The 19405-nt window shown below is 37.5% G+C and overlaps 1 protein-coding gene across 1 annotated transcript in view; it reads left to right on the forward strand.

The window, feature by feature from the left end:
* Window positions 1-15915: 15915 nt before the first annotated feature.
* The window catches only part of LOC142528360 (uncharacterized), a 41275-nt gene continuing 37785 nt past the window's right edge, over window positions 15916-19405 (forward strand). The window contains 7 exon segments of the mRNA XM_075633401.1: window positions 15916-16620; window positions 16756-16938; window positions 16940-17062; window positions 17141-17161; window positions 17164-18675; window positions 18677-18714; window positions 19032-19381. Of these exon segments, the coding sequence (XP_075489516.1) occupies window positions 15916-16620; window positions 16756-16938; window positions 16940-17062; window positions 17141-17161; window positions 17164-18675; window positions 18677-18714; window positions 19032-19381 (2932 nt within the window).

Consider the following 19405-nt stretch of genomic DNA (forward strand, 5'->3'; position numbering starts at 1 on the left):
AATTAATTATCACAATAATTAATTGATCCAATATTATTTATCACTAACCGCCACGATTATAAACTAAATTAACAAAGTATACAAACTCCTTTGTCTACTTTCCAATTAATTTATTTACAACCGAATTTCTTGTAAATCATCATTTACTATAAAGAATTAAAGTCCAACTTCAATTATTTATTTCATGCGAAAATATTTGCAACTTTTGTAAATTTTAACTTAAGGGCCCAAAAAATCATTTTTCACCAAAAACATTTTGGCCCATTTAAATTTCAAAAATATGTTAGCCATCCAATGGCCCAACAACTGAAGGCCCATGACACTTTGATATTTCAAAACACCTTTTGAAAACCTTAGTCGTCATCGCTGGAGCTCCGTCGCCGGATTCCGGCAACCATGCAAAAAAAAAATTTATTTTTTTTATTTAAAAGATAGGGGCTGTTCGGGCAGCAACTTGCTGCCCAAAACCCGCCCCAAGTCGGCCTTGAATTCGTTGCAACAAATCATCTAATGCGGTTAGAAATTGACCTCAATATAATATCATGTATATGCTACAAAAACTAGTACCCTTAGCTCTGATACCACTTGAAAGGGATCGATTTTAGGGTGCTCGAAACGCAACGGAAGCTCAAAATTTTGATTTTTGCAAGAGAAGTTCGAGCACCACATGTACTAGTGTGTAGCAAATACAAAAACACAAAATATGACATTCATATTGTGTTTAGAAATATATACCTATCAATCTTAAAAGATTGATGATGACTCCAACTTAGTTGTCAAAACAATTAAGCTCTTCAAAGGATGACAATCTACAAGCTTCCCCTTGTTCTTGAATCTTTCCTTCAAAATTAGGTTCACCACCAACAAGCTAGAATCACTCTAATTTTGCACTAGAAAAATTAGAGCATTTTTCATTGAGAAGTGTGAGCTTTCATCAACAATTGAAGAAGCAAAAATGGAGGAGAATAGGGCAAGAATTTTGGTCCATGGTGAGGGGAGGAGAGAGGGAGGAGAGTTTTTTTGGTTGTGGAAAAAGTTAAAGCCAAAAAGTTGCATGCCAAGCCTTGAACATTGAAAAAGTTGTCTCCCAACTCTTCACCTCCCCATGCACATTCTATTTGGGCTTGTAACAATTATAAGGCCCATGGACTTTAATTTAATTATCTCAAACAAATTTGAGACCAATTAAACCTTACTTGATATTACTCAAGCCCACTAGTTTAATAATTATTTCTAATTGGGTCTAATTGGGCTCTACAAGGCCCAATGTTGTTTAATTAGTCCAACACTCGAATCAATTTAATTATTTGGACTCTACTAGGTCCACTAGTGTTTATTTAATTCAATACTTGAATTAATTTAATTTAGTCCATAATAATGTATATGAAAACCACAATTTCCAAATACATTACTCGTTTGGCCAACTTTTAATTTAGGAATACTTCCTCAAATTAAAAGTTACATTCTCCTTATAGAAGTCATAATTCTATTTTATTTACACTTATAAACTCCTTTATAAGCCATTCAACACATTGAATTATTTTACTTCTCAATGGGATCTAGAAAGTTAGCACTTGTGTGACCCTCAATGGTTCATTGATACAACTAGTCGTGGGTTCACATCTCCATGTGATTCGGATTAAACATGTCCTTATTTGAGCATACCCCAATTGCTCCATTCTTACTTATCAACTCCTTGATAATAAGAACGCCAGAACTCAAGTCTGATAGTACCCAACTAATCATGTTAAACGCCTAGCAGCATCGCTTACATGATTCCCTAGGTATCAAATGATAGTCCCTGCAAGAATCATTCAATTATGGTTAGAGTACAGTACGGTCCCTTCAACTCATATATCCCGACCGATTCGACAACCATTGGTTTATCGAGATTTGTCAATGAATCGATACTATGTGTCATATTGTAGTTGCATCGATGGTGTAATCTATGAAACCCCTTTCATAATTACCACCATACTCTGATCAGAGATTTCATACTACATACACATAGGATATCCATACCCAAAGATAAGCGGTGAATCCCCGACTACAATGCATCGACTCCTATATGTTTCGACAGAACACCCAACCTTACCACCTGATGACCCCATGAGAGTCGGTAAACAAGTCAAAGTGTAATTCTAGCACATAGAGTCTCAATGTTGTCCCGGGTCATAAGGGCTAATGGTATTTTGTTGTCTACAGATATTGTAGCGACCCATCACACCTTGACACTGCTCTGTGGCTTGTCGGCCTCCACAAAAACTGCAATACACACCTGTATACTCTGTACTTTGGCCAGGACCTCTCTGTCGGGATCCACTGGAGATCGACGAACTGCTCCCTGATCTCTTGAACTGTTTGCCCTTCGCTTTCAACTGGTCTTTCCTCCCGCTACTATTACCACCGCTCTCAAATCTGAGAGGGGGTTGAATTGCGGGTTGTGGCAGTCTCGAAGTCGGAGCAACATAGGAAGTATTTCGTTGGCTAAGCAATCCAGCTTCTGCCCCCTTGGCACGGTTCAAGGCATCTGCAAAATTGTTCGGTCTGCCGGTATTCACCAAGGTAAAGATATCAAGATTCAAGCTATTGATAAACTGATCTGCAATGGCCTCGTCATTTTCTGCCACAAGAGGAGCAAATCGGAGCAATGTCGAAAACTTTGCCACATATTCTTCGATGTTTAACTGTCCCTGTTTCAAATTTGCAAACTCGGCACCTTTATCCTTTCGGTAGGACACGGGAAAGAAGCGTTGATAAAACTCTGCTTTAAAAATTTTCCAAGTGATCTCTGTGCCTGTAAGGCTTGAGATTTATTTGTCTTCATTGATGTGATATTCGGAAGATATGAGTATGCATGACATGTAGTGAGAGGCAATAAATGAAAAGATGAAGTGTTGCTTGAAGAAAGAGAACGCACCCGCGGTGCATGGACAGAAAGTTGGCCAATTTTACAGTAGGGTCACCGCACCCGCGGTCTAGAAGGAGTGCACCCGTGGTTAATGTCCAGTAGGGTAGGAAATTTGGGTACGAAGCAAGACCGCACCCGCGGTGAAGAGTGACCGCACCCGCGGTTCTACTACAGTAGAGGCAGCACACCCGCGGTGCAAGACATAGCGCACCCACGGTCGCTGTTTCTGAAATTTTGGATGATGATCAGTACTCCTAGCGCACCCGCGGTGTGAGAAATACCGCACCCGCGGTGAAACGTGCAGTAAGCACATTCAGCCATGTGCCTTACATGAATGTGATCTATATATATATATACGAAATCCTCATTCTTCCTTAAGCAAGAAACGAGAATTCCCCTCAGAAATCTTCCAAGTTTGATGTGGTGCTAGATTTGAGATTTTATACCAACCAGTTATCAGAATTTAAATCCAAGCACAGTTCTACGATCCTCTCGGAGACAGCTACAACTGGACGTAAGTTTTATTACGTTTTGAGATGACTTGAAAATATGATGTTAATGGAATTGAAGATGATTCATATATGTTGTTCTCTAGACAGTAGACATCTTATAATCAAAACCGGACTGAAGAACAAATACAGTATGGAATTATTATGATTTTTCGAAAGATATTGGTTGGAATTTGATATCAGATTCGTATCGTTATTGACTATGAATTGAGAATTGTTTAGTATTATGTGTTCGGGATATACTAATCAGTATATAATTGAATTCAGATTAAAGAATAGATTGGTTATGCAATTGTTATGATTTTCGAAAGATATTGATTGAGATTTGAAATCAGAGTAGTGTTTACTGATTTTGAATATACCGATATTGAAAATATGAGTTGTACTGGTATTGATTATGAATTCTGGTACTATATTTGTGATGTTGGGATTGACGGGATTATCGAGATTTCATTGTTATGCCATTGAAACATCAGTTGATTTAGATTGATCAGATTCAGTAATGATCTCGAGTGTATCGTGATATCGTTTATATGAACTAGATTGTACCTTGTTCAGACATGGATCAGATTATATACCGATTTGAGTATTGATCAGAACAAGTTCTGAACTGAGTTATATACTGATACTGTATTTATATGATTGTCATTATCAGATGTGGATATGGACAGATTGGAATACAAGACTTCGTCTTCATCAGACCGAGAAGAGAAAGGTATAAATCGATGTTAATTGGGAGATCGACTTGTGTTAGATTTAACTCGAGTTTCCCTAAACCACATACTTGCATGGTATTGTTTCTCTTGTACCTTTATGCTTTCTTTAAATGATTGTGCTTATTCGATTGAATTAGAAGTAGAGAGCAGATAGCTGTTAAGTGAGAGTCACTGACAGAGTGGTGAGATTATGACAGACTTGTCACTGACCCATTGCACATTGTCAGAACAGGCTTAGTCTTGGTAGATACGCCAAGGCACTGGACGTTAGGTATATCGTTATGCTTCAGATACAGATAGCATTCTATTCGATATAGATTAGACCGAAGTCCAGAAATAAGAACGTACCGCCTCTGCGACTGGTAGTAGTAGGTAGGAGACTTGTTACGTTCTTATTCACCGGGATCCCTAGATTAGAATGGGAGATGAGTCGATTTTTAGATATTGAGACTAGAATTTGATTTACAGATCCGTATTGATTTATGTTTCGTAGATTACGATTCATGTTTTATTTACAGACTGGTATGGATACATGTTGTTTGATTATGCTACATGTGATAAGATATAATTCACGCTTTTATGTTAATTTAGTTAACTGCATGTATACATTATTTATACTGGGATTTATTCTCACCGGAGTATCCGGCTGTTGTCTTGTTTTGTATGTGTGCATGACAACAGGGGGGACATGATCGGGGTCAAGAAGATGATGAGAGAAGACGAGTTTAGAGTGGTGATTCTGGACTTATTGTAGACTTGGTTTAATACTTGAAATTTAGTAGTTGAACCTTAGACTAGTTTGATCAATTGTTGTACATTATTGTACTTATATACTGAGATGTATATTAGTTACATTCCATTACGCTCCGCACTTGCATTATAAAGAAAAAAAAATTTAGACCCTGTTTATCTTAATTGATAATTAAATTCCAAAGATGATTAAGATGATGATTAGCATCCGGGTCCCCACAACATGTGGTATCAGAGCGATAGATCCTTTAGACTGAGATAGAAGAGAATGAGCGGGGTAGATTGAGTTTTCTTTCCTTGCATGTGATTGCTAGCATGAGATTTATTTTAATGTTGACTTACATTGTGTGTGCTAGCATGACATTATGCTTTACTGCTTTAAATACATGTTATCTAATTATCTGATTTGAATTGGTAATATGTATTATTGAGTATGAATCAGATTTGATTCTTGATCAGCAGTAAGATGATCAGAGAAAGATTGGAACAGATTTGTAGTATTTGAGTACTAATGGTTTGATAAGCAGATATACCTCCACGGAGAATTCCAGAAAGGGGTAGTACTTCGACTGAAGAGATAGATGTATCAGAAACTCCGATGGAAACACAGATGAAGAGGTTTCAGTCGTTTCAACCGCTGATTTTAAAGGGTACTGAGACGCCAGTAGATTGTGAGAATTGGCTTGAAAACATAGAAATGCTATTTGAATTGTTTGGTTTCACATATGATTGTAGAGTTACACTGATTGGGAACCAGCTAAAAGAGACTGCAAGAAGTTGGTGGCTAATAACCAAAGAAGCTTTGGAACAACGTAGTTCACTAATTACGTGGAAAATTTTTAAGGTTGAATTCTATCAAAGATTTTTCCCCGTATCATACAGACAAGACAAAAGTGCAGAGTTTTCAAATTTGAGACAGGGTCACTTGAGTATTGATGAGTATTTGGGCCAGTTCTTTACCTTGCTACGTTTTGTCCCTCATGTTGCTAGAAATGATAAAGCTATATCTGATCAGTTCATTCAGGGATTGAATTCGGAGATACGTACATTGGTAAATGTGAAACGATCGATTAATTTTGCTGATACCTTGAACAGAGCCAAAAGAGCATAAACAATTTTGAGAGGACAAAAGAGAGCATCGTATGTTCTTCCAATATCGAGTTCACAGCAACTGCCCCACAGAGTTGAGATGGGCAGTAGCAGTAGTGGGACGAAAGAACAGTTACAAGCTCGAAAGAAGCAGTTCAAGAAGTTAGGGAGCGGGTCATCTAGCTCCAGTGGTTCTAGCTCGAATTACATTGTAGGGTATTGCAGAACTTGTGGAGGAAGACATCCTACCGAGCAATGTCAGGGAGTAACTGGTATTTGCAATATCTGCAAACAACGGGGACACTTTGTTAGAGTTTGTCCACAGAGAGATTCCCGAAGATTTCAGGAATCAGGACCATCTGGTGGTAGTGACCGAGGAACAGACCCAAGAGGCACTTGATGATATAGTGGCAGGTACTGTTCTTTTATGATTATATTGCATATGTATTGATATATATTAATGCATTTCTTACGATTGTCTTTGAATGAGTTGCATTGAGATATACTGTATCTGTTGAGTTTGATTGTACTGTAGTATTGATTCCCTTACTTGTTGGGAAAGAAAGATTGATATCAGAGATTTCTGTGAAATATTGTATACTACAGTAAGATGAGAATGAGGTCGAGTTAGATTATGATGTACTTGTATTTCTGATTTGATCGCATTATTGATATTAATATGCTGAACAAGTACAGAACTATTGTAGATTCCTGCCAGAAAAATATAAGATTCAGACCAGATAGGAATGATGAGTAGAAATTCCTTGGTAAGGATTCTAGATCTAGAATTCCTTGGATATCTGTATTGCCTATGACTCGATTATTACAGAAAAGAACAGATGGTATCCTTATGTATTCAGTAGACATACTGAAATCGAGCCTAGTATTGGCAGATTTGCCAAGTGATGTACGAGTTGGTTGACGTCTTCCTAGATAAGATTTTGGATTTGCTTTATATCAGGAAGATAGATTTCAGAATTGAATTGATACCAGGTACTGGTTGTGTTTTAGAATTCAGTACAGAATGATATTGAATGTGCAGAATGTCACTGAATGAAGTGAAAGAATTGAAAGATCAGTAGAGGAGTACGGGCCAGGAGTTACATCTGATTTAGTGTTTCTCTATGGCATGTTTCAGTATGTTTAGAGATATTCTGTTGATTTCATGCTTGTTGTATCTATGATAGCTTGATATACTTACAGCATCTGATTGACTGAATCGAATATCTGAAGATTGTATTGAATACTCTGAGAACTGTGAATATTGTATACATATATTATTCAGATATGAATCCTGCTTGAAACAGATTGTATGCAGAATGTGCGATATCTGAAGTTAGTATACCGATTGATTTTGACACAGTTGAGATCATGATCAGTAGATAAGAATAATACCGAAATCAGAAATTTCAGAAATGTCAGAATTTTCAGAAATTTATTTTGGTCTGAATTGACAGATTTTCGTATACGATTGTTGTTTTGCGTCTGCCTGAGTATTGTTATATTTCTACAGCCGTATTTGATACAGATCAATGTGAACCGTTGAGATTATATACAGTTCAATCCGAATCAGAGTTGAATTCGAGAATTTCAGTAGATCAGAAATATAATCAGAATGATCAGAGCTTAATTTCAATAATCAGAACAGAGCATCGATCAGAGTGACAGATATGTGATTTTACGGTATGAGAATGATTATCTAGTGATGTCAAATGTTTCAGAATTGTACAACAGAATTTGATATCGATAATCAGAACCGAATACCAGGTAGGTATTTTTCTTTAATTTATATTATTAACTGATTTTTTGTACCAAATAGTTCGAATCTGAAATGACCGATAGTGTCCGAAACGCACCATAGTGGATTCAGTTTTCATTTTGGTGACTGAGAATGTATGATATTCGAACAGATAGTTCTGACCTGGACAGATTAAACCAGTTGTGACAGAATTTGTACTGAAATGTTGGCAGAATTTGTACTGAAATGTCTGAATCGCCAATAAATGAAGATAGAAAGATAGAAATGTGAAGAGTCATTACAGAATTGGTATATTTCTGACTAGACATGGGGGGGGGTATAATTCGATGAATTTCGTAATGAGATCACTATAATACCTTCCAGATTGTGATATGATATGATTGTGATTGACAGATTGTTCAATCTATACCTATTAGTTTGTACAAGATGACGTACAAACATGACAAGATGACAAAGATCGATGTCAAAGAAATGGTCAGATTGATCAGAATGTAGAACTAGACTATATCAGATTGTGATTTTGATTGATTTTATAATTGTGGCAGAATATACCTTGAACCCATTCAAATATTATCCACAAACTGACAGATAGCCAGAGTGTACTATCCAGATATTAGAAGATAATTATGGAGTTGTAGTGCTGATGCTAGCACTAGTTAATATGACATATTGTCATCCTATGAATTATAGTATGATAATAGCCATCAGAAGAGTAATGAGATAGTTGCAGATAAGATATTGTACAGTGAGTACCACAGATTTCTTTCATATAGAGATGATATCTTTGAGGTATATGAACTTTAATCTAAATTGATCAGAGATATGACAAAGAAAATGTAGCTAATTCAGAAGAGAATGAAGATAGCTCAGACCAGACAGACTTAATACACCAACGTCGGATGATGACGATTGGTAGTTGGGGCCGAAGATTTAATATATCCTTGACTGGGATAAACAGATCTGATATCAGCGAATGATATTGATTTGATATGAGATGTTGATTGGTATATACAGATGTTGTATAGCCAGTATGGTGAGATTGATTCGGTCAGAGTTATTTCGAAGGGTATTATGATATTATGCTCTTGAATTATTATTCCAATTTAGAATCACAGATCCGTACAAGAAAGATATTTTCAGAATGAAGAATATTCTATTATTGAAAATACAGTAAGTTGACAGGGCCTCAAAAAGATTATCTGAAAGACAGAATTTGTCATGAGATTAAGATTTCAAAATGGATTCATTGAGATGAGTTTTTAATTTAAACTCTGTTATACATTTCTTCTGATATAGTGCTTTTCATATATGAATTGATAGATTGTTTGCGATTTCGAGGACGAAATCCTTTCTTAGAGGGAGAGAAATGTAAGGCTTGAGATTTATTAGTCTTCATTGATGTGATATTCGGAAGATATGAGTATGCATGACATGTAGTAAGAGGCACTAAATGAAAAGATGAAGTGTTGCTTGAAGAAAGAGACCGCACCCGCGCCCCTTTTGATACCGCACCCGCGGTGCATGGACAGAAAGTTGGCCAATTTTACAGTAGGGTCACCGCACCCGCGGTCTAGAAGGAGTGCACCCGCGGTTAATGTCCAGTAGGGTAGGAAATTTGGGTACGAAGCAAGACCGCACCCGCGGTGAAGAGTGACCGCACCCGCGGTTCTACTACAGTAGAGGCAGCGCACCCGCGGTGCAAGACAGAGCGCACCCGCGGTCGCTGTTTCTGAAATTTTGGATGATGATCAGTATGCCTAGCGCACCCGCGTTGTGAGAAATACCGCACCCGCGGTTAAACGTTCAGTAAGCACATTCAGCCATGTGCCTTACATGCAATGTGATCTATATATATATATATACGAAATCCTCATTCTTCCTTAAGCAAGAAACGAGAATTCCCTCAGAAATCTTCCAAGTTTGATGTGGTGCTAGATTTGAGATTTTATACCAACCAGTTATCAGAATTTAAATCCGAGCACAGTGCTACGATCCTCTCGGTGACAGCTACAACTGGACGTAAGTTTTATTACGTTTTGAGATGACTTGAAAATATGATGTTAATGGAATTGAAGATGATTCATATATGTTGTTCTCTAGACAGTAGACATCGTATAATCGAAACCAGACTGAAGAACAAATACAGTCATTAAAACATTGTGAATTCTGGTACTATATTTGTGATGTTGGGATTGACGGGATTATCGAGATTTCATTGTTATGCCATTAAAACATCAGTTGATTTAGATTGATCAGATTCAGTAATGATCTCGAGTGTATCGTGATATTGTTTATATGAACTAGATTGTACCTTGTTCAGACATGGATCAGATTATATACCGATTTGAGTATTGATCAGAACAAGTTCTGAACTGAGTTATATACTGATACTGTATTTATATGATTGTCATTATCAGATGTGGATATGGACAGATTGGAATACAAGTGATGCAAACGTGGTTGATCAAGCACCAAAGAAAGTATGGGAGTCGTTGGAGTTGCCCGAAGGACCTATAACGAGGGGACGAAGTAAGAAGTTTAAAGATGCACTTCAAGGACTCATGATGAGCTATCAAGGAAGTCCTACAAGTTGGATGTCTAAATTAGAGGAGGTTGGGAATCATGGGAATAATATTGGAGGTTTTTGGAATTTTATTCAAGTGCAATTGCCGAAGGAGGAGCGCACCCGCGCCAGTTCAGGGACTGCACTCGCGGTCCATGATAATCAAATTTAAGAGAATATTGCCGAAGCTATACCGCACCCGCGGTCAAGCAAGAATCGCACTCGCGGACGGCAAGCGCACCCGCGCTCCTACAATGACCGCACCCGCGGTCCTTTTATTCGAACTTAGCCGAAGCCACACCGCACGCGCGGTCTATGGTCAACTTCCGTGTCAAAGTTGCTAGTTATCTTCTTTAATGCTTTCTACACTACTTTTTATGGGTTTTATTAATTATATAATGCATTGTAATGACCAAAAACAAGATAATTGAATATTGATATCAAATACATTGAGTTCTCTCAATTTTCAAAGCTTTTAGCTTTGTTCTTCACAAGAAGAAAACCAAATCAAACTTATCAAAGGTTTTCATCTTTGTGGCGTTTGTCGATTGTTCTTCGCACGGATTGTCAAAACAAGTTCTTTGAAGGTTCGTTTGAAATTCAATTGTTTTATCGTTGATATTTGTTGCTAAGTTATAATCGCTTAGAGGTGAATATCATAAAATCGTTACTTGTTTCAAAAGATCGGGAAAACATAATCGTTCCTTGTTTGTTACTGAATTGAGGGTGCGATTTATATATTCGTGCTTGCCTTTCATTCGTACGAGGATTCGTATCATTTGGTATCAGAGCTTTGGCTCATTGAATTCAAGTAAGTATCGTTGTTGTTATTTTTCAGATCTGTCTCAAATTTCATTCGGTTTTCAGATCTGTTGTACTCTTTTGTTTCTATTGTCATATCTACCAAAAACAAAAACAAAAAATTGTTCTGTTTCAAGTTTTGTGTTATCCTTTGTTCTATTTTAAGATCTGCGTTTTTTTTTTCTATCATCTTTTGATAATCCAGAATTCCCGAAAAATTTGTTCTGTGTTATTCTGTCGTTCTTGTTTTTGTGCAATCCATGTGAAACAGTTGCAAGTGTTCACAAGTTGAATCTTGTTAGTTTGATAAAAAAAAATAATATATATATAAAGATTGAGCACACCTTTGAGAGAACTATCAAATTCTAGTGAAAAACATTCGAGTGAGTGTGTTTTTTTTTCTTTGGAGTGATCGTGAGAATTTGGGTGAGGAAAATCTTTCATTTCTACTAACATTTTATTGCAGGTACAAAATCTGAAATTAAAATGGAGAGGGAAGTAGGAGAGAGTTCGAACCAAGGGTTATCTAAGGTTCAAATGGAGGCGTTATTTGGGCATTTTAGTAGAATGTTGAGGGCCGAGTTGGATCCTTTATATGAGAGGTTGGATAGGCTTGAAGTTAGTACGAGTGAAAATAAATCTAAGCCTAAAGGTTTGGGTAGAGTGGATGAAGAAGAGAATGATTATGATTTGGAAGGAGAAGAGGAGAGCCAAAACGAGAAATGGGGTAGAAGCGGAAGAGATAGAAGATTTGGTAGGGGAAGAAGAGAAGCCTTACGTGGTAGGTACGATGATGGGAATAAGGAAGATAATAACATAGGCAACATTAAGATGAAAATTCCGTCGTTCCATGGTAAGTCGGATCCAGAGGCTTATTTAGAATGGGAAAAGCGAGTTGAATTTGTATTTGATTGTCACCATTATTCCGAACAAAAGAAGGTTAGGTTGGCCGTGGTTGAATTTGTTGATTATGCACTTATTTGATGGGATCAATTAGTGACCACTAAGAGAAGATGCAATGAGAGGCCTATAGAAACTTGGGCGGAGATGAAAAGCGTAATGAGGAAGAGGTTTGTACCAAATCACTACTATAGAGAAATGTTTAAGAAGTTACAAACTTTGAGACAAGGTGTGAAGAGTGTTGAGGACTACTAAAATGAATTGGAAGTAGTCATTATTAGAGCAAACATAGATGAGGATAGTGAGGCTACTATGGCTCGTTTTCTGTGTGGTTTGAACATAGAAATTCAAGACCAAGTGGAGCTTAGACATTACTTGGATCTAGATGAAATGGTGCAAATGGCGATAAAAGTGGAGCAACAACTCAAGAGGAGAGGAGTTGTAAGGCCCGAGAATTTGATTACCGTAATCTGAGATTAATCTGAAATGATTTGGCAATAATTAATACGAATTATGGGTAAGTGAGAGGTGATTAAAGACGGAACAGATCAGACCGGGACAGACGAGAAAAGTCACTGATTAGGTGCGAGGGAGGTGCTACTCGCGCACATGCGCGACGTGATGCGCGAAGCTGTGCGCGAGTTGGGCAAAGGATCCCGCGCATATGCGCGGAGTGATGACGCGCATATGCGCGAGCTGTAGATGATTTCGTAGATTACGATTCATGTTTTATTTACAGACTGGTATTGATACATGTTGTTTGATTATGCGACATGTGATAAGATATAATTCATGCCTTTATGTTAATTCAGTTAACTGCATGTATACATTATTTATACTGGGATTTATTCTCACCGGAGTTCTCCGGCTGTTGTCTTGTTTTGTATGTGTGCATGACAACAGGTGGGACAGGATCAGGGTCAAGAGGATGATGAGAGATTGAGATTAGAGTGGTGATTCCGGACTTGGATGTAGACTTGGTTTAATACTAGAAATTAGTAGTTGAACCCTAGACTAGTTTGAATAATTGTTGTACATTATTGTACTTTTATACTGAAATGTATATTAGTTAATTCCATTACGTTCCGCACTTACATTTAAAAAAAAAAAAATTTTTAGACCCTGTTTATCTTAATTGATAATTAAATCCCAAAGATGATTAAAAAGATGATTAGCGTCCGGGTCCCCACAACAGGTGGTATCAGAGTGATAGATCCTTTAGACTGAGGTAGAAGAGAATGAGCGGGGTAGATTGAGTTTTCTTTCCTTGCATGTGATTGCTAGCATGAGATTTATTTTAATGTTGACTTACATTGTGTGTGCTAGCATGACATTATGCTTTACTGCTTTGAAATACATGTTTACCTGATTATCTGATTTGAGTTGGTATTATGTATTATTGAGTATGAATCAGATCTGATTCATGATCAGCATTAAGATGATCAGATAAAGAGTGGAATGTATTTGTAGTATTTGAGTACTAATGTTTTGATAAGCAGATATACCTCCACGGAGAATTTCAGAAAGGGGTAGTAATACAGTTGAAAGAATTTCAGTTATTTCAGCCGCCGATTCTGAGTGGTACCGAGACGTCTGAAAATTGTGAGAACTTGTTTGATGACATAGAAATACTGTTTGATTTACTTGATTATTCAGATGAGCAGAGAATTAAACTGATATTTCACCAGTTACGAGAGACTGCCAGGAGTTGGTGGATTACAAGTAAAAGAATGCTAGAACAGAGAGGTACAGTGATTTCGTGGGAAATATTCAGAACTGAATTTTATCGAAGATTTTTCTCGGTTTCGTACCGAGAGGACAAGAAAGCAGAATTTGAGAATTTGAGACTAGGCCAACTGAATATTGAAGAATATGTTGCGAAATTCTCTACTCTATTGTGTTTTGCTCCTCAGGTAATTGGGAATGATAAAGCTGTAGTGGATCAGTTCATCAGAGGATTGAACTCGGAGGTAGTTGCATTGATGAATATGCAGCGACCTTATCATTTTGCTGATGCCTTGAGTAAAGCGAAGAGAGCGGAGGCGAGTTTGATTAGACAACTAAAAAGGGTGTGTGCGATGCAACCCCTGATACAGCAATCCCCTCTCCGATTTGATCGCGGCAGCACGAGTGGAAAGCAAGATTTGCTGAGAGCTCGAAAGAAGCCATTCAAGAAGTTAGGGAGTGGTTCCTCTAGTTCCAGTTGTTCGAGCTCGAGTTATACTGGAGTTTACTGCAGAATGTGCGGAGGAAGACATCCCACGGAGCAATGCCAGGGAGTGACTGGTAGTTGCCATATCTGTCGACAGTCTGGACATTTTGCGAGAGTCTGTCCACAGAGAGGTTCCCGCAGATTTCAGGGAGCTGGACCATCTGGTTGTGGTGATCGAGGAACAGACCCAAAGCACACTTGATGATATAGTGGCAAGTACTGTTCTTTTATAATTATATTGCATAGGTATTGATACATACTAATGCATTCTCTAAGATTATCTTTGACTGAATTGCAATGAGATATGCCCTATATGTTGGGTTTGATTGTACTGTAGTATAAATTTCATTACTTTTGGGGGAAATATTGATATCAGAGATTTCTGTAAAATATCGTAAACTACAGTAAGATAAGAATGAGATCGAGTTAAATTATGATGTACTTGTGTTTTCTGATTTGACTGCATTATTGATATTAATATGCTGAACAAGTACAGAACTATTATAGATTCCTTTTAGGAGAATATAAGATTCAGACCAGATATGGCTGATGAGTAGAGATTTCACGGTAAGGATTCTAGATTCAGAATTCCTTGATATCTGTGTGTTGTCTATGACTCGATCGATACAGAAAGGAACATATGGTATCCTTATGTATTCAGTAGATGTACTAAAGTCGAGTCTAGCATTGGCAGATTTGCCAGTGATGTACGAGTTGGCTGATGTTTGCCCAGATAAGATTTCAGATTTGCTTTATATAAGAAAGATAGATTTCAGAATTGAATTGAGACCAGGTACTGTATATTGTTTTAGAATTCAGTACAGAATGATATTAAATGTCCAGAATGACACTGAATGAATTGAAAAAAAAATTGAAAGAATTGAAAGATCAGTAGAAGAGTACCGACCAGGAGTTACATCTGATTTAGTGTTTCTTTTTGGGCATGTTTCAGTATGTTCAGAGATATTCTGATGATTTCATGCTCGTTGTATCTATGATATTTTGATATATTCGCAGCATCTGATTGATTGAATCGAATAACTGAAGATTGAATGGAATATTCTGAGAAATGTGATTTTTGTATACAGAAATTTTTCAGATATGAATTCTGTTTGATAAGTTTGATTTTGATACATGTTGTTTGATTATGCGACATGTGATAAGATATAATTCATGTCTTTATGTTAATTCAGTTAACTGCATGTATACATTATTTATACTGGGATTTAGTCTCACCGGAGTTATCCGGCTGTTGTCTTGTTTTGTATGTGTGCATGACAACAGGTGGGACAGGATCAGGGTCAAGAGGATTAAGAGATCGAGATTAGAGTGGTGATTCCGGACTTGGATGTAGACTTGGCTTAATACTAGAAATTAGTAGTTGAACCTTAGACTAGTTTGAATAATTGTTGTACATTATTGTACTTTTATACTGATATGTATATTATTTAATTCCATTACGTTCCGCACTTACATTTTAAAAAAAAAAAAGAAAAATTTTTAGACCCTGTTTATCTTAATTGATAATTAAATCCCAAAGATGATTAAAAAGATGATTAGCGTCCGGGTCCCCACAGGAGTTGGTCGTACCACACAAACTGGGAATACATCAACACCTTGGCGTTCCAACGTTGTTAAACGTGAAGAAAGCAAGGTAGTGGTCAAGCCCAAAGTTGACATTAAACAGGAGGCGCCTAAGCAGGGAATGCAAGGTAAACCTGAAACTCCTATTAATCGTAGAGATATTAAATGTTTTAGGTGTCAAGGAATTGGACATATTGCTAGCCAATGTCCCAATAAAAGGCTGATGGTGTTGAATAATTATGGGGAGTATGAATCTCATAGTGAGGGAGATGATGGAGAGGATGAAGATGAGATGCCTGCATTAGAGGATCCTGATGAGGGATATGAAGCAGTTGTGGGTGAGGCATTAGTGACTAGGCGTATCATGAGTGCCCAAGTCAAAGAAGAGGAGACGAATCAGCGGGAAAACTTGTTCCATACTAGATGTTTTGTCAGTGGCAAAGTTTGCAACGTTATTATAGATGGAGGAAGTTGTACCAATGTTGCTAGTCTTGAGATGGTTGAAAAATTGAGCTTGCCTACTTTGAAACATCCTCAACCATATAGGCTACAGTGGTTGAACGACTGTGCTGAAGTGAAGGTGAACAAACAAGTTTTGGTTGCATTTTCGATTGGGAAGTATGTTGATGAGGTATTGTGTGATGTGGTACCAATGCATGCTTGTCATATTTTGTTAGGAAGACCATGGCAATATGATAGGCAAGTGACACATGATGGGTTTAGAAATAAATATTCTTTTGTACTCAAGAAAGAACCCATTGTTTTACTTCCTTTGTCCCCAAAACAAGTGTTGGATGACCAATTGAAAAAAAAGAAGAGAGATGATGCCGAAAGAAAGAGTGAATTAAAAAGTTAGATGGCCTTTGAAAAGAAAAATGAAATGGCTAAAAACAAAAGTGATAAAAAAATTGAGATAGTCATACAAAAGAAAAATGAGGAAAAAGAAAATGAGAGGAAAGAGACCAAAAAGAAAATATATATGGTCCAAAAGAGTGACATGAAAAAATTGTTGCACACACATGATACACTTGTGTTGATTCTTTACAAAGAGATTCTCTTTAACACAAGTGATATAGTCGGAAATCTTCCGAGTATTGTTGTTTCCCTTTTGCAGGAGTTTGATGATATATTTCCGGAGGAGCCTACCTCAAGGAATACCACCATTGAGGGGGATTGAGCACCAAATTGATTTTGTGCCCGGAAGTGCATTACCAAATCGTCCAGCGTATAGAAGCAATCCGGAGGAGACCAAGGAGCTTCAACGGCAGGTAAGTGAATTATTAGATAGGGGTTTCGTGCATGAGTCCATGTCTCCTTGTGTTGTACCTGTTTTATTAGTTCCTAAGAAAGATGGCTCATGGCGTATGTGTGTGTAGATTGTAGGGGAATCAATAACATAACCATTAAGTACAGGCATCCCATACCTAGACTAGATGATATGTTAGATGAGTTGCATGGTGCTTGTATTTTTAGCAAGATTGACTTGAAAAGTGGTTATCACCAAATTAGGATGAGAGAAGGTGATGAGTGGAAAACGGCTTTTAAAACCAAGTACGGGTTATATGAGTGGATGGTCATGTCTTTTGGCTTAACTAACGCTCCTAGCACTTTTATGAGGTTAATGAACCATGTCTTGCGTGCATACATAGGAAAATTTGTTGTTGTTTACTTTGATGATATCCTAGTATATAGCAAAGACTTGGATGAGCATGTTAATCACTTGAGACTTGTGCTAATCACACTAAGGGCTGAAAATTTATATGCTAATTTAAAGAAATGTGATTTTTGTACAAGCAAACTTGTCTTCCTTGGTTTTGTGGTAAGTTCGCAGGGGATACAAGTGGATGAGGACAGGGTAAGTGCTATTCGAGATTGGCAAACGCCTGCTTCTGTTGGTCAAGTTCGAAGCTCTCATGGTCTTGCAAGCTTCTATAGGAGGTTTGTAAAAGATTTTAGCACACTAGCGGCACCGATGACGGCGGTGATTAAGAAGAACATTCCATTCCATTGGGGCGAAGAGCAAGAGAAGTCTTTTAATATTATTAAACAAAAGTTAATTAATGCGCCTTTACTTGTTTTTTCTGATTTTTCTAATATTTTTGAAATTGAATGTGATGGTTCAGGTGTAGGTATTGGTGGTGTTTTGATGCAAGGAGGACGACCAGTGGCGTACTTTAGTGAGAAACTCAATGGAGCAGCGCTGAACTATCCAACGTATGACAAGGAGTTGTACACGCTTGTGAGGACTTTGGAGATGTGGCAACACTACTTGAGGCCTAAGGAGTTTGTGATCCATACCGATCATGAGTCTCTAAAGTACCTTAAGGGACAACAGAAACTGAACAAGCGGCATGCTAAGTGGGTGGCATTCATAGGTACATTTCCCTACATAATCAAATACAAACAAGGTAAGGATAATGTAGTGGCTGATGCACTATCACGGAGGTACGTATTAATCTCTACCTTGGATTCGAAAATCTTGGGATTTGAACATATGAAAGAGTTGTATTTGTTGGATGAGGATTTTAAGGAGATATTTGAAACATGTATGCATGGTCCACATGACAAATTTTATTTGCATAATGGGTTTTTATTTAGAGAAGATAGATTGTGCATTCCTAAGTCATCAATTCGTGAGTTACTTGTGAGGGAGGCACATGGTGGTGGTTTGATGGGGCATTTTGGTGTGGCTAAAACTTTAAGTGCATTGCATGAACATTTCTATTGGCCACACATGAAACGTGACGTTGAGCATGTTTGTGATAAGTGCATTACTTGTAGACAAGCTAAATCTAAAACACAACCACATGGCTTGTATACACCACTTCCCGTCCCTAGTGAACCTTGGGTTGATATTTCTATGGACTTTGTTTTGGGGTTGGCCTAGGACAAAGAAGGGGAGGGATTCTATATTTGTTGTTGTGGATAGATTTTCTAAGATGACTCATTTTATTGCTTGTCACAAAACTGATGATGCATCTCACATTGCGGATCTATTCTTTAGAGAATTCGTTAGGTTGCATGGGATGCCTAGGACTATTGTTTCGGACCGTGATGTTAAATTCTTGAGTTATTTTTGGAAAACGTTATGGGCTAAACTTGGCACAAAATTGTTGTTTTCTACTACATGTCAGGAACACTTTTGCGTGCTATTTTTAAAAAGAACTTAAAGAATTGGGAGGATTGTTTACCATTTGTTGAGTTTGCTTATAATCGTAGTGTGCATTCTACTACGAATTATTCACCATTTGAAATTGTCTATGGTTTTAATCCTTTGACTCCGTTGGATTTGATGTCTTTACCTGTGAGTGAAAGGTTGAACATGGATGGAAAGAAGAAAGCTGAATTCGTTAGAAGTTTGCATGAGAAGGTCAAGGATAACATCGAGAAGAAGAATTTACAATACACGAAGCAAGCCAACAAGGGAAGGAAAAAGATGGTTTTTGAAAAGGGAGATTGGGTGTGGTTGCACTTAAGGAAGGAAAGATTTCCAGAAAAGCGACGTTCAAAACTCTTACCTAGGGGTGACGGACCATTTCAAGTACTTGAAAAGATAAACGACAATGCCTACAAATTAGACCTACCAGGTGAGTATAATGTCAGCTTCTACT

Source organism: Primulina tabacum, chromosome 16, assembly GCF_025594145.1.
Source record: "Primulina tabacum isolate GXHZ01 chromosome 16, ASM2559414v2, whole genome shotgun sequence".
Lineage (NCBI taxonomy): Eukaryota > Viridiplantae > Streptophyta > Magnoliopsida > Lamiales > Gesneriaceae > Primulina > Primulina tabacum.